The sequence below is a fragment of the Loxodonta africana genome, chromosome Y (genome assembly GCF_030014295.1).
Source record: "Loxodonta africana isolate mLoxAfr1 chromosome Y, mLoxAfr1.hap2, whole genome shotgun sequence".
NCBI classification, from domain to species: domain Eukaryota; kingdom Metazoa; phylum Chordata; class Mammalia; order Proboscidea; family Elephantidae; genus Loxodonta; species Loxodonta africana.
In genome coordinates this window covers 13,343,221-13,360,111 of record NC_087370.1, presented here as the reverse complement: position 1 = coordinate 13,360,111, position 16,891 = coordinate 13,343,221, and the positions used below count along the sequence as shown (strand labels likewise).

General features: G+C 36.2%; 1 protein-coding gene across 1 annotated transcript in view; it reads left to right on the top strand.

Annotated features, from left to right (window-relative positions):
* Nucleotides 1–11,999, top strand: part of LOC135229096 (probable ubiquitin carboxyl-terminal hydrolase FAF-X) — a 174,634-nt gene extending 162,635 nt beyond the window's left edge. The window contains exons 40-46 of the mRNA XM_064278896.1: nt 4,268–4,453; nt 4,898–5,118; nt 5,208–5,296; nt 8,720–8,876; nt 9,035–9,247; nt 9,614–9,709; nt 10,717–11,999. Of these exons, the coding sequence (XP_064134966.1) occupies nt 4,268–4,453; nt 4,898–5,118; nt 5,208–5,296; nt 8,720–8,876; nt 9,035–9,247; nt 9,614–9,709; nt 10,717–10,848 (1,094 nt within the window). The 3' untranslated portion in view covers nt 10,849–11,999. The remainder of the gene's footprint in view (nt 1–4,267; nt 4,454–4,897; nt 5,119–5,207; nt 5,297–8,719; nt 8,877–9,034; nt 9,248–9,613; nt 9,710–10,716) is intronic.
* The last annotated feature ends 4,892 nt before the right edge of the window (nt 12,000–16,891 follow it).

Here is a 16,891-nt window from a genome sequence, read left to right as displayed (position 1 = left end):
CATTGTTATTTCCATTCTAGTTGCTCCATTCCCGTTAACCTAGTCTCAGAGCCTCCCCAACTATCTCACATGTGCTTTAGAGTATTTGTTGACAACTTGGTCTCATATAGATGGTTTCTAAAAGGGTTCACTGCTCATGGGTCTTTTCACTGCTCATGGGCTAATCTGGTATTTACCTAAAAGGTGACTTAAGGTCATAAGTCAGGGTAATAGCCTCAGGGATTCCTTCTGTGTCAGTGGATCCAGTAAGTCTGTGATTTTCTGAAAATTTGAAGTTCTTTTCCACACTTTCCTTCTTTTCTATTAGGATCCATCTATTGTACTCCTAATCAGAACACTCACTATTTGTAGCCAGGCACCATCTAGTTTTTTGGGTCTCAGAGAAGAAGAGTTCGTGGTTCATACAGAACGTCCTACACACTGGCTTATTCTCTTACTCTTGGGTTTCCTTCTTTCTCTTTTGCTTTAGATGAGTAGAGACCAACAGTTATATCTTAGATGGCTGCATGTATGCTTTTATGACCCCAGATGCTGCTTACCAGACCAGGATCTAGAACATAAATTTAATAATCTATGACAATTGCCTGAATTGTCTCTTGAGAGTATGTCCCAAAGTCATCAAGAAAATTTATCCCATGGGGTGATTGGTTATGTCTAAAGAAGTACCAGTTTCTGTGTTCCTTGTTTTATTGTCTATATACACTCATAAATATATTTATATGTATGTATAAACGTACATGTATTTTGGTTTTTGCTGTTAGGCCTTCTTGTGGTTGTGTGTACATACAACTAGTGGCGTGAGTTACCTTGGTTAAGCTGTACATCTCCCATTCTTGGTGCTCCCTTTTCCATCACCATATATTTTGAATATTGATCTGTGTATATATAGCTGTTTTTGTCATTTTATTAAAGTCACATCATACAGTATTTGTCCTTTAGTGATTGACTTTATTGCTGAACATAAAATCCTCTAGGTTTATTCATGTTCCAAGATGTTTCAGGAACTCATCATTCTTTATGACTACATATTATTCCGTTGTATGCATGTACCCCATTTTGTTTATCCATTTATCTGCTGATGGGTAATTAGGTTGTTCCTATATTTGCACAATTGTAAATAACAATGTAATGAACATACGTGTGGATGTGTATGTTCATATCTCTTCTTTTAGATTACTATAGTACATACCAAGGAGTGGATTTCCTGGATCATAAGGTAGCTCTGTTTCTAAGAGAAATTTATATCTTCACAGTAAAGAGAGATAAAAGTCCAAATTCAAGGCATCAACTCCAGAGGAAGGACTTCTCATCAATCTTACTCTAGACAAGGAGCTTCTCTAAACAGGGACCCTGGGTCCAAGGACACACTATACTCCCAGCAGTGCTTTCTTGGTGGCATGAGGTCCCCCCCTCTCGTTTCTCTTTCCTTTTTATCTCTTGAGAGAAAAGATGTTTCAGGCCACACCCCAGGGAAATTCCCTTTACATTGGATCAGGGATGTGACCTGGGTAAGGGTGTTAAAATCCTACCCTAATCCTCTTTAACTTAAAATTACAGTCACAAAATGGAGGATAGCCACGTAATACTGGAAATCATGGCCTAACCAAGTTGACACGTATTTAGTCCATAACAGTCCCTGTTTTTTCCAAAACTAAATAGTTTAGCTTAACAGAGTTAGTTTTTGTTGATGATGTGAGGTATGGGTCCCGTTTCGTTCTTCTGCCAGTGCATATCTAATTTTGCTAGAATCTTAGACTGTTTTTTCTTTATTGAATGAACTTTGACTCCTTATGAAAAATCAGTTGTCCATAGAGAGATGAATTTACTTCTGGATTCCCAATTCTGTTTCACTAGTATGTGTGCGTGGCACTGAAACAGTACCATGCTGTTTTTATCACTGTAACTGTATTTTTTTTAATAAATAACAGGTACTTTTACATTTGTCAGCCACTGTCTGTTCTTCCTCAAAGACCTTTTCTGTCACTTTTCCTTTGCTTGATTCATGTTTTCCTGTCTCTTCAATGTCATTTGTAATTGACTATCTTTGAGGCATTAAGACATTAATTTTTTAATGTTTATCTTTGTTTTTTTGCTTGTTTTTGTTTTGGTGTATCAGGAATTTAGCCTCTTCTCTCTCTCTCTCTTAGATCCCTTCCCTTCTTTGTATTGTTTTAGTTATTTTGTGCTATTAGTCTATGTACAACTTTGGTCAGAAATTTCCTCTCACTGGTGGCTGTGATGGGTTGCACACACAGAAGGTTCATCTGTCAATAGGCATATATGTCTACCCTTAGAGGATTGCATGGAGATGTGAGAGCAGGTCCCTTCCCCAGTGTGTGGTGCCAGGTGTTGCGTCAAGAGTCCTCTGCTGTGCTTGGGGGATAGCGTGGTTCCTCCTTGTTTTGCAGGCTGTTAGTGCAGGCACTCATTTCTTTTCAGGTTTGTTTATATAGTATCTCTGCCTCTGGCTATGTTTTCCATGCATTTGCCTTTCTGGGCTCTTTACCCAGGCATCTTGCTTGCTTCCACTTAAAATGACCATGAATCTCCACCTTCTTGCTGGTTTCATTTTTCTGCACCTTTAAGTCGATGGCTGGTCCAAGTCTTCAGCCCTCTCATTTTTCAGGGATCAGAAGTCATTTTCTGTGTCTGTTTTACTTAGTTTCTCTACTTTTTCTTGTATGGGGACATTACAAGTGCATCAATCTAAGTCACCATCTTAATCTGAACTCTGTAGATACGTTATTTTTTTTTAATAAATTGAAAGTAATATTTTAAATAAGTAATTCACTTAAGTGTAAACAAGTATAAGCCAAACTTCTGTTTTCACAAGTCCCTTTTTTAGGTATTGCCAGTTTATAAATCACATGTCATAAGTCCATAATATAATCTGGTCACGACCAGACTTAACGGTCTGATTCGGAGTAGAAGGACCCTGGAGGACATGGTCCCCAGACCTTGATAGCCCCAGACAGGAACCATTCCCAAATTGAACTCTTCAAACAGGGATTGGACGGGACTATTAGACAGGAAAATGATACTGATGAGGAGTGAGCTTCTTGGCTCAACTAGACACATGACAGTATGTGGGCAGCTCCTGTCTGGAGGGGAGATGAGAAGGGCAAAGAGGACAGAAGCTGGGTGAATGGACACAGGGAATAAAGGCTGGAGAGGAGGAGTGTGCTGTCTCATTAGAAGGAGAGCAAATAAGAGTATATAGCAAGGTGTATATAAATTTTTCTGTGAGAGACTGACTTGATTTGTAAACTTAAAGCACAATAAAAAAAATTTTTTAAGGTGGGGGGCGGGAGATAGGATGTGAGAGGGGTGCGTAGGGAGCCTCCCGTGGATCGGCTTTTATTTTAAGCTGAGGGTGCTGTGAAGATTCAGGTAGTCATTGTATTATTTTTTATACCTTTGCGTGCGTTAAATCTTTCATATTCAATGAAAATATACATATATACATATAATCTGGTCATGATTTTTCCTGCCAAGAATAAGTAATAGATTTATAAATATTAATGTGAAATCCTTTAGGAGGATAGGACAGTGTGCTTGCCACACATTGTATAGTGTCTCCGCTGAGATCTGAGGTTGTGTCTTTTAATAAAACATTTATACTTCTACAATAAACCATGAATATTCACTCTGAGGGGGGGAGTGGCAGTTGGGTAAATGAAGACCATCAGTAGGTTCATGAAATTCATGCCATGTTTTAACACAAAATGAGTTGTAATCGAAATCATAGAAAAAAACCTTGTTTATAGAGCTTTTTGAATTGTGAACCTGTATTTATCATGCTCCTGGGAATGAGGAAATGAAGCAAAGAGTAAGACATTGTTTTGATAGGATGTAAAGTGTAATTATATGCTGAGTACCTGACCTAGATTTAGACAGTAAGGCAGGACTTGTTGACGAAAATGAGATGGGGAGCTGGTTGATAATAAGTTTTCTAAACAGTGAATGAATGGCAGGTGCAAAGATTTGGCGTGACATAATTGGGTCATCAGACGACACAAAAGTCAATCAGATTTGAATTGGTGAAAGACGAAAATGAGAAGAGTGATTGGCAGGATTCTCTATAATCATGCTGTTCTGGCCTTATAGGAGAGTCTGGGCTTTATCATGAGGACTTTAATGATTCCTTATAGAGATTTACTTTAGAAAGATCACAGTGGCTGCATTGTAGAGTGGATTGCAATGGAGCAAGCCTAAAGATTATTTTAAATTTTTTTCTTACAAATTATTATTCTTCCTTTTCTTATAGGTTTGGCAGAAAAGACACAGCTTCTGAAATTGAATGTACCTGCTACCTTTATGCTTGTGTCTTTAGATGAAGGACCAGGTCCTCCAATCAAATACCAGTATGCTGAATTAGGCAAGTTATACTCCGTAGTGTCTCAGTTGATCCGCTGTTGCAATATCTCCTCAAGAATGCAGTCTTCAATCAGTGGTAAAGTAGAATGTTCCTTTTTTTTTTTTTTTTAACAATATTTTTGAAATACTGCTAGCCTCATGTACTATTTGACTTAATATCATTCTGAAGATACATAAAAATAAGAGTCTAAAGGTCCATGTATTTTGGAATGTTGTATTTTTAGACTGTTAGCTTTTTCACATGTTAAAAGGGGACCTTTTTCAATCTACCAGTTACAGTAACTAAAAACCTTACTTATGTAGTAGTTGGCTTAAGTATTGTTAACTTCTAGATTTTTTGACCTGAATGTCAACATTTATATTTTGAAATTTTATCATGTTAATATATCTGATCATTTGAATGAATTCTTCATTGTGCTTAGGAAATTTAAGGTCAGGTTTTTTTGTTTTATAAAAAATAAACTGTTAAAATTTTATGGAGAAGTCTATTAGCTTTTCATTCATGACACATCTGTTCTAGGTAATCCCCCACTTCCCAATCCTTTTGGTGACCCTAATTTATCACAGCCTATAATGCCAATTCAGCAGAATGTGGCAGATATTTTATTTGTGAGAACAAGTTACGTGAAGAAAATTATCGAAGACTGCAGTAACTCAGAGGAAACCACCAAACTGCTTCGTTTTTGCTGCTGGGAGAATCCTCATTTCTCGTCTACTGTCCTCAGTGAACTTCTCTGGCAGGTTAAAGGAAAATAAACATTCATATGTCCCTATAATTTGATACATTATTCCTTTAAATAAGTACTTCACTTTGTTTTACCTGTTCTTAGGTTGCATACTCATATACCTATGAACTCCGGCCATATTTGGATCTCCTGTTACAAATTTTACTGATTGAGGACTCTTGGCAGACACACAGGTGGCTACCCTTTTTGCTTTAAGAATATTTACAATTTTTTGGTTTCTAGGAATAACTGAAGTTGCTAATTGCCAAATATATTGTTACCTCTTGGTGTACTATTAAATGTTTTACCTTTTTGAAAAATAACAGAAGAAAAATGCATTCAAAAGTCTGCTGCTTTATAGTTTTATTTTGTTCTTTTCGCTCAGTTGCCAAATTTCATGCTTAATGATAGTTTTCTTTAATATTTTTATATAAAGGTAAACTAACATAGACTTTTGATAAATATGTAAGTTCCAATAATAGTATTTTCAGATTAGAATTAGGTTATACTTGTTTTAATATTAGTTACACTAGGTAATATTTCATTGTCTAAAAATACTTGGTAGCCTGTAAGAAATTAGTATATGAGGAGTCAGAGTGATTATTTTTTAGAATTGAGATTATCTAAATAGCCTTCAAACCTGGCCCCAGAATTTTTCTGTGGGTTTTTGCAGTAAAAACCCTATTACCTAAGAATGACAACAACAACAATTAGTTGCATAGCTCTGCCAGGTAACCCTAACTCTTCTCTCCACAGGGATTATGTTATAATAGTTTATTTTAGGAACTAAAATTATATACATATAATTTTACCTGTTAGTTATCATAATCATTAAAAGAACAACATAGTGCTTAATGATAAATTATAATAATCCTGAATTGCAGGTATATTAGAAACATTAGACTTAATGAATTAATAGTTTCCCAGTTTATCATCATGGATTTCCAGTAGATCAAGTAATGTAAAAATACCATTAAACAATAAAACAAAAAAACAGTTGCGTGGAACAGAAATTTTTTAGGTGCCACTAATAGTCATTGAGTACTTATTTCAGCGTGATAAAGAATTTGACATTTTTTTCAAGTTTGTTTAATGGGATCTAATTTTTTACTGTTTTCTTTTAACAAAAATTGTAGGGATATGTAGTTTCCTATGTGATTTTTTATGTTTTCTTTAATCAGTTGCATTTTACCCTTCTTGTGTCACCACAGCAAGTGAGAATTTTAAAAATGTAAAAGCTGTATTAAATGTAGGAAATAATGAACTTTGATTTGACAAAATTAGTATGGTATTGTTATTGTTATTATGACCCCAAGTTTAAAGCTATTTTTCACATAATGAGTATTTAATTTATGCAGTTAGCAGTAGTCAACAAATATTTATGGAGGTTTTCTGTGTGCCAGACATTTTTCAAGCCATCAGAGAGAGAGACATGCACAGTTAATACTGATGAAAATGATATTTGAAAACAGATGACACTAATGGTGATGTGACAGAAGTATCGAGTATCACTTCATTTTAAGTTTAAAAACCTGGAGGATAAAAATAGAATATATATTTCAGTGTTTCTAGTTAAACACCAAGAATCGTGTTATTTTTTTGTGTAAAATTAGTAAACTTTGAAAAACTATTAAAGGGATAGTTTCTTCACAAACTTCTTTTGAAAACGTGTATTGCAAAACAAAAACAAAGACTAAAAGCTTGCTCAGACTTGGCTTTTTCTGATTACCTATCGTCCAGGTAATGACACGGAAAGAAAAAAGGTGTGTTTTTCTCTTTTGATGATGGTGTTATTTGTCGCCAAGCTGATTCCAGCTAATGGCGACTCCATGTGTTACAAAGTAGAACTGCTTCACAGTGTTTTCTTGGCTGTGTGGCAGGAGGGTAAGATAAAATAAAAAAACCAAACCCGTTGCCACTGAGTTGACTCTGAGTCATAGCAACTCTATAAAGTAGAACTGCCCCACAGAGTTTCCAAGGAGCGCCTAGTAGATTTGAACTGGTAACCTTTGGTTAGCAGCTCTACCACTTAACCAGTATGCCATCAGGGTCTCCAGCAGCAGATTGCCAGGCCTTTTTCCTACAGTACTACTTGGTGGGTTTAAACCACCAACCTTTAGGTTAGTTTTTGAGTGCAAACGGTTTGCACCTAGGGACCTTAATACTGGGGGGAAGGGGTAACTAGCACCATTTATTTCCAAAATTTTCATAACTTCAAACAGAAACTCCATACCCATTAAGCAATACTTCCTCATCGTCCTCTCTTCCCAGGACTTTATAACCATAATCTACTTTGTATCTCTGTATATTTCCCTGTCCTAAATATTTAACGAAGGAACCTAGGTGGCAGAAGAAAGACTTGTGATCTACTGTAAAGATTACAGCCAAGAAAACTCTGTGGGGCTGTTCTACTCTGTCAACGTGGGGTTACTGTGAGTCAGAATCAACTTAATGGCATCCAGCAACAAGATACTTTATAGAAATGGAATCATGTGATCTATTCTGTCTGGCTTATTTTCCTTAGCATATTATTTTCAGGGGTCATCCATGTCTTAGTATGCATCAGAACTTTATTCCTTATTGTGACTCAGTAACATTCCATTCTATAGATACATTATATTTTGTTTATTCATGTGTTTATGGACACTTACGTTATATTTTCACCCTTTGGCTCTTATGAATAATGCTGCAGTGAACCTTGGTGTACAAGTATCTGTTTGAGTTCCTGCTTTCAGGTCTTTTGTGTGTGTATATATTTAGGATAAAAATGGCTGAGTCATGGTATTTTGTGTTGTAACTTTTTGAGGAAGAACAAAACTTTTCCACAATGGCTGCACCATTTTACTTTAGCACCAACAGTATATAAGGGTTCCACTTTCTGTGCATCCTTGTGAACACTTGATATTTTCCACATTGTGATAATAGTCATCCTAATGGGTGTGAAGTGGTATCATTGTCAATTTGTTTTGTCTAATGATGTTGAGATTGTTTTCATGGACTTATTGGCCATTTGTGTATTTTCTTTGGAGAAATTTCTATTTAGGTCTTTTGCTCATTGTTTTGTTCTTCTATATAGTTTTTTTTTTTTTTTTAATCTTATTTTTAAAGTGATTTTAGAAGATTTTGAAGAAAGTACAGAGAATTCTCATACACCTCCTCTATCCCGTACATACTGTTTCACCTATTTTAACATCTTTAATTTTTTGGTTTATTTTGCTCTGTGTAAAATTCTTATTTGATAATTTTTTACATCATCCCACTTCGTTCTGAGTTCCAGTAGTTTCTGATGAGAAATTTGCTGTTAATCTTACTGAGCATCCCTGTTATGTGGCAATTTGCTTTCCTCTGCCTGCTTTCAAGCTTCTCTGTCTTTGGTGTTTGCTGGTTTGATTATATCTCAGTGTGGCTAAGTCTAGCTCACCAATTTGTTAGCTCTGAATTGGACAAGTTGTTTCACTTCCCTGTACCTATCTTCTTATCTGCTAAATCAGTTTATTAATGCTGTTGTTTAGGATTAATTAAATTATTACATCAGAACATTTTGAGTGGCACATGTTAATTTAATAAATGTTAGCTACTTACAGATAATACAAACTTTGTGTATGTTTCTTTTTTAGAATTCATAACGCACTTAAAGGAATCCCAGATGACCGAGATGGACTTTTTGATACAATCCAGCGTTCTAAGAGTCACTACCAAAAAAGAGCATACCAGTGTATAAAATGTATGGTAGCTCTGTTTAGCAATTGTCCTGTTGCTTACCAAATATTACAGGTGGGAGTTTTTCCTTTTTTTTTTTTTTTCTTTTTTTCAAAAGTCTTAACCAGAATTAAGGACTGTTTTAAAAGAAAAGAATCATGAAAATTTGGAGTTGGTATTTCAAGCTGACGTTGAAAGTTATTCCAGATTCTTTCATTTATTTTGTTTTGAAGGGCAATGGAGATCTTAAAAGAAAATGGACATGGGCAGTGGAATGGCTTGGAGATGAACTTGAAAGAAGACCATACACTGGCAACCCTCAGTACACTTACAACAATTGGTCTCCTCCAGTACAAAGCAATGAAACATCCAATGGTTATTTTTTAGAGAGATCGCAGAGTGCTAGGATGACACTTGCAAAAGCTTGTGAACTCTGTCCAGAGGAGGTAAAAATTACTGGTGGGCAACAGATAGAAGTGGAAGAAAGAAAAGTAATTATTTTATAGGCCAGTGCTTATGCATCAGTGATTATATAAAATATAATTGTGTTCCATTATAATTTGGTTTAGTGTTTTGTATTGAATGATTTGTTCTTAAGTTTATAAGTCAGCTTCCTTTTGGAGGAATTTTTTTAAAAATCATATATCTGGGGAAGTTCCTTTTTTTTTTTTTCATTACAAATTGTTTTATGTACAAGAAAAGCTGTTAAAGGGTCAGCTCTGAATTTTTTAAAATAAAGCTTAAATTAGAGAAATGAAAAATAAATTGGAAGTTGCTTATATAAATCAATGTGTATATGTGTTTAAAATTAGGAGCCTGATGACCAAGATGCCCCAGATGAGCATGAGTCATCTCCACCAGAAGATGCTCCATTATATCCTCATTCACCTGGATCTCAGTACCAGCAGGTAAAAAGGTGTTTTGCATTTTAATCCCCAGCACCAATTTTTGTGTTTTCTTTAAAGGGTGTTCAGCTTTTTCTTAAATATTTTATAAGTTATTAACCGTGACCGTAAGTAGCAAAGGAATTATCTAGTTTTGTGAAAATGACCAAAAGAAGGAATGGTTGGAGCAAGGTTGTGTTGCAGCTTGTTTCCACCTCCCTGTATAGTGTTCTCTCGGGAAACTAGGTACCCATTTTATGTTAGTAGATAGTTGGTATCTCACATCAATATAAATTTAATAAACATTAATTTTTAAGAGGAAGAATATCACATTTACTTTGCCCAAAGAATTACTGGCCATAAAAATGTCCAAAGTAACATCAAGGATTTGACTGATCTCAAAGATGGTTAACTATAAAAATGATAACGTGAGAGAATAGATAGATGAAGACACTTTCTAAAAATAAGAACTTTAATTTAAAAACAAGAGTTTGAGGGGAAAGGTTCAGGGAGGGTTTTTATGAGTTTAAAACCACAAATGTGGCCAACTCAGATCTCTCAAGGCAGTTGCTCTTAACATGTATCGGAATCACCTAGGGAGGATTTTTTGAACAGATATTGCTGGGTACTGTAGTACTTTCTGATTCATTAGGTCTGTGATGGGACTAAAGAGTTCGCATTTCTAACAATTCTCCAAGTGATGCTGATGCTGCTAAGCTGAGCAACACACTGTAAGAACCACTCTTAGCTGAGCAGTTATTAGGTGATGTAACACTTTTTAAAGATAAAAATCACATTTTATCACAACCTCCCAGACTTGTGTACATTTTCTCAAAACACTGTCATTGTCCGTACCCTTACAATATAGAAAGACTTTAAGTTATTTATTATAAGGTAAGCACAAGTGTTTATAAGAGCTAATTCCTAGTAATAAATGTCTGCTTTTAGTCAAACTTAACCCAAGATTTTATTTTTCTCTTTAAGCTTAATATGTGAAACGTTTGACATTTAGGTCTTTTTCTCCCTCACAGAATAATCAAGTGCATGGACAGTCATACACGGGGCCAGCAGCCCATCGCTTGAACAACCCACAAAGAACTGGCCAACAAGCACAAGACAATTATGAAGGAAGTGAAATATCCCCACCTCAAATGAAGGATTAGTGAAATGCACGTAATAGTTCATTTAAAACCATGCACTCAGGACTTAGTATCTGAATTTTTTCAATGCCTGACTGAAATTTAAAACCAGAGAAACTATTCCAAAACAATAGGGAGTGGAGAGTCTATTCACCATCTTGTCTGCAGAATTTGTTTCCACCTATGGGGAAAGTGTATAGTGTTTTGTAATAAATGACAGATCCTAACATGTAAATGGAAAAGGTGTATATAATATATTGTTTGACTGTTAATTCTTAAGAAACTTTTTTTGATGAGATGCAAAGATCTATCGGAATAAGAAAAGTTAATTTTCTTCTATGTCCACTACACTCTGCAACCAGTGTTGTCGGCTTCATAGCAGCTGGATCAACTTCCTCACCCATTCCCACCTCAAAGAAAAGATAACATAAAAGAGCCCATCCATATCAACCACAGCAATAGTTTCTTGTTAATTCTTTGCTACTGGAGCCATTTAATGCTGATAACCTTTCAGTGAGGTAGCTGATGTGGGAGATTGGTGATGTTACATTGTTTCTGGATCTCTTTATTGCCGTTTTATTCTGGTATTGGGTTAATCACTTTAAATCTATAGTTATACTGTAACATTAGCATGCCTTCATACCATGTTAGTGGAGCCAGTGAGGAAAAAATTACCAGATAGCAGTTGTCCCAAGATGACAGTTGCCTTGCTCAGAGCTTTTACTACTTAACACCTAGGATGACTATAAAACAAAGAGAAATGTGACAAATAAGCAGTTTTCAGTTGCAAATATGTTCTTTACATTTAACATTTGACACTTCAGGCTCTTGATGGGATAAAGAATATCAAAGTATCTATAATACGAATTTTAAAACAAATATGCAAACTTTGTTATGCCAGAATATGTGGAACATATAGAAGAAGATTGTATTTGGTGTACTTGTTTTGTTTTTTGGTAGAATGTACTAAGTGAATCTTGAAAAACTTTGCTTTTGCTGGATCCCATTGAAATGGACATCATCAGAATCCCACAATATTTTGGAGTACTATTGCACCACTATGTCTTGCTGACTTTTTGCAAGGTCATAATTTTACTTGAAAGTAGGAATTGTCCTCTTTTTCCTTTATCCCTAAACTCTTATTGTTAGATGTGAGTTTTAATTTAAAAATAAACTTTTGGTTCATCAATATAATTCTGAAGTACCATTTCAGAATAAATATTTCTTTAAGAGTCCAAGAAACTCATTAGTTAATACTGTATTTAAAAAATTGTTAACTTGAATATGTGTAATATTTTGAAGCCTGTCTAAAAACCAAATATCCTTACAGATACAGCTCATCCTATACTATTTAAATATTTTGCTGTTTTGTTTTATAGAAATTATTTTGCTGAATTCACAAATAGAATTTGATTTAAGAAGAGTTTTGTCCTGTGGTGTGTGTTTGTTACCCTTTTGTTTTATTCTTAAAGACTAAACATTAATTCTTTACGTAGCATCCTTTAGTATGACTGATTTCTGGTTTCAATCACATTCAGTTTCTCTGCATAAAAAGATTGTCTTTGTCCTTAACTAAAGATTTACAGGAAAAAATTAAGATGCAAGCACTGTAAAAGTTTTCTAACTAAATCAGTTTATATATTTGTGTGATTTCATTAGCACAGCCTTACTGGTACTTTAATTAACAGATTTTTTTAAACAAAAAAGCTTAATTGGAACTGAACAAAGCAAAAATATAATCGTGTTTACAGGGCAAGGTTCTTAAGAACAAACTTTGGAAATTTTATTTGCAGTACTCTATGTAAATCAATTTGTCCATCTAGGTTTTCTGTAATTTAAGAAATTTAATACCAGAGAAATTCTGTTTTTAACTTATAATTATGTTACATCTGGGCTTGATAAGCTAAGAAGGAAGTGCTATTGAGATCTGAATTGGCAGATTTAAAATATTAATGAGAGAAATAGGTTACATTATTTGGACCATTAACTACTTAAACACATCAACTGAGAAGTAAGTCTTGTGCTTTAGGGAAACTTCAATGACTTCCCAAATGTGAAAAAACATTTTGTTTTTCTCCCCAGAGGAAGGTTCCAACCTTTGAATTTTCAGGCCTCTTTAAAGCGGATGTTGTTGTTAGGTGCCATCGAGTCAGTTCCAACTCATAGCGACCCTTACACAACAGAACGAAACACTGCCCATTCCTGAGCCATCCTTACAATCGTTGTTATGCTTGAGCTCATTGTTGCAGCCACTGTGTCAATCCACCTTGTTGAGGGTCCTCCTCTTTTCCGCTGACCCTGTACTCTGCCAAGCATGATGTCCTTCTCCAGGGACTGATCCCTCCTGACAACATGTCCAAAGTATGTGAGATATAGTCTCGCCATCCTTGCCTCTAAGGATCATTCTGGTTGTACTTCTTCTAAGACAGATTTGTTTGTTCTTTTGGCAGTCCATGGTATATTCAATATTCTTCACCACCACCACAATTCAAAGGCATCAGTTCTTCTTTGGTCTTCCTTATTCATAGCCCAGCTTTCACATGCATATGATGTGATTGAAAATACCATGGCTTGGGTTAGGTCTACCTTAGTCTTCAAGGTGACATCTTTGCTCCTCAACATTTTGAAGAGGTCCATGGCAGCAGATTTACCCAGTGCAGTGCGTCTTTTGATTTCTTGACTGCTGCTTCCATGGCTGTTGATTCTGGATCCAAGTAAAATGAAATCCTTGACAACTTCAGTCTTTTCTCCATTTAGCATGATGTTGCTCATTGGTCCCATTGTGAGGATTTTTGCTTTCTTTATGTTGAGATGCAATCCATACTGAAGGCTGTGGTCTTTGATCTTCATTAGTAAGTGCTTCAAGTCCTATTCACTTTCAGCAAGCAAGGTTGTGTCATCTGCATAACGCAGGTTGTTAATGAGTTCTTCCTCCAATCCTGATGTCCCGTTCTTCTTCATACGGTCCAGCTTCTCGGATTATTTGCTTAGCATACAGATTAAATAGGTATGGTGAAAGAATACAACCCTGACGCACACCTTTCCTAACTTTCAACCGATCAGTACCCCTGTGTTCTGTCTGACCATCTTCCTCTTGATCTGTGTAAAGGTTCCGCATGAGCACAATTAAGTCTTCTGGAATTCCCATTCTTTGCAGTGTTATCCATAGTTTGTTGTGATCCACACAGTCGAATGCCTTTGCATAGTAAATAAAACACAGGGAACATCCTTCTGGTATTCTCTGCTTCCAGCTAGGATCCATCTGACATCAGCAATGATCACCCTGGTTCCACATACTCTTCTGAAACCGGCCTGAGTTTCTGGCAGTTCCCTGTTGATATACTGCTGTAGCCGTTTTTGAATGATCATCAGCAAAATTTTGCTTGCGTGTGATAATGATATTGTTCTCTAATTTCCACATTCGGTTGGATCACCTTTCTTGGGAATAGGCATTAATAGACTAGGAAGAAGGACCCGGCAGTCTACTTCTGGAAAGCATTAGCCAGTGAGAACCTTACGAATAGCAACAGAACATTGTCTGATATAGTGCTGGAAGATGAGCCTCCCAGGTTGGAAGGACTCAAAAGATGACTGGGGAAGAGCTGCCTCCTCGAAGTAGAGTCGACCTTAATGACATGGATGGAGTAAAGCTTTTGGGACCTTCATTTGCTGATGTGGCACGACTCAGAAGAAAGAGCTGCAAACATCCGTTGATAATCGGAACCTGGCATGAATCTAGGAAAATTGGAAATCGTCAAAAATGAAGTGGAATGCATAAACATCGATATCCTAGTCGTTAGTGAGCTGAAATGGACTGGTATTGGCCATTTTGAATTGGACCATCATATAGTCTACTGTGCTGGGAATGACAATTTGAAGAGGAATGGTGTTGCAGTCATCGTCAGAAAAAAACGTTTCAAGATCTATCCTGAAGTACAACGCTGTTAGTGATAGGGTATATCCACACACCTACAAGGAGGACCAGTTAATACAACTATTATTCAAATATACACACCAACCACTAGGGCCAAAGATGAAGAAATAGATTTTTATCAGTTGCTGCAGTCTGAAATTGATCGAACATGCAACCAAGATGCATTGATAATTACTGGTGATTGGAATGCAGAAGTGGCAAACAAAGAGGGATCAGTAGTTGGAAAATATGGCCTTCCTGACAGAAACAATGCCAGAGATCGAATGATAGAAGTTTGCAAGGCCAACAACTTTTTCACTGCAAATACTTTCTTTAACCAACATAAAGAGCGACTATACACATGTACCTCACCAGATGGAACACAGAGAAATCAAATTGACTACATCTGTGGAAACAGATGATGGAAAAGCTCGATATCATCAGTCAGAGCAAGGCCAGGGACCGACTGTGGAACAGACCATCAATTGCTCATATCCAAGTTCAGGCTGACACTGAAGAAAATCAGAGCAAGTCCACGAAAGCCAAAATATGACCTTAAGTATATCCCACTTGAATTTAGAGACCATCTGAAGAATAGACTTGACACATTGAACACTAGTGACCAAAGACCAGATGAGTTGTTGAATGACATCAAGGACATCATCCACAAAGGAAGTAAGAAGTCACTGAAAGGAAAGAAAGAAAAGACCAAGATGGATGTCGGGGGAGACTCTGAAACTTATCGAACGTCAAGCTTCTAAAGCAAAAGGAAGAGCTGATGAAGTAAAAGAACTGAACAGAAGACTTCAAAGGGCAGCTCGAGAAGACAAAGTATTATAATGACACGTGCAAAGAGCTGTAGGTAGAAAACGAAAAGGAAAGAACATGCTCGGCATTTCTCAAGCTGAAAGAACTGAAGAAAAAATTCAAGCCTCGAGTTGCAATAGTGAAGGATTCCATGGGGAAAATATTAAACGACACAGGAAGCATCAAAAGAAGATGGAAGGAATACACAGAGTCATTATACCAAAAAGAATTAGTCGATGTTCAACCATTTCAAGAGATGGCATATGATCAGGAACCAATGGTACTGAAGGAAGAAATCCAAGCTGCTCTGAAGGCATTGGTGAAAAACAAGGCTCCAGGAATTGATGGACTATCAATTGAGATGTTTCAACAAACAGATGAAGCGCTGGAGGTGCTCACTCATCTATTTCAAGAAATATGGAAGACGGCTTCCTGGCCAACTGACTGGAAGAGATCCCTATTTATTCCTATTCCCAAGAAAGGTGATCCAACCAAATGTAGAAATTATTGTGGATTAAGACTCGTAATTTACTTGTTCCTCATTCACTTGAAGAAAATAGTCTGTGTAGTGACTAAGAAAGAGAATCCAGAAATGACTTCGTTGTTTCTGCAATTATTTCTTACATGCAACTGTCAGTCATGAAAGTATAAATGGAAAATACAAAATGCGTGCAGCAACAAACTAATTATGAAAATATCTCACCCAAAGCCCTGTTCTGTGAGCCAGTGTTGTTTAATCCATCATGCTTGCTGTTGCCATTATGTACTAATGGCTTGAGTGCACTTAGGATACATATTTTAACCGCAAAAATGTTGGGTCCCCAACATAAAGTTAAATGAGTCACACCTAGATACAATTTAATATAAGGCATCCCTGGCCTTCCTCCTCCCAGGGAAATGTGAACCGAGCACATGATGCCTACTAGTTTAATCTCATCAGAAACCTATTTTTATTTATTATTCTGCTTAACCCCTTTTTATCCACAAAACAAGGATGAATTGCCTTTGTATACATTTCATAGCATACTGTCATTTATAACTACGGACCAGTCTAAGCATTTGATCATCAAAGTTTATAGTTACACTGTAATCTGATGGTGAGCAGTTGTATACCACATGGTCCAGTAGCCCATTAGTTTCTGAAAATTCTTCTCCAAGTGATACCTTTGTAATACATAAATGTGTGTGTGTGTTTATACACATGTACACGTACATATATTCTTGTGGATATAACCTGAAAAATAAGAGTCAAAAGATACTGACACGTTACCAGAGTTTCATTCAATCATTAACAGTTTGTCCTATTCATCATCATGTCTTAGGATGAGCAAATGTCTTCTAGAGCAA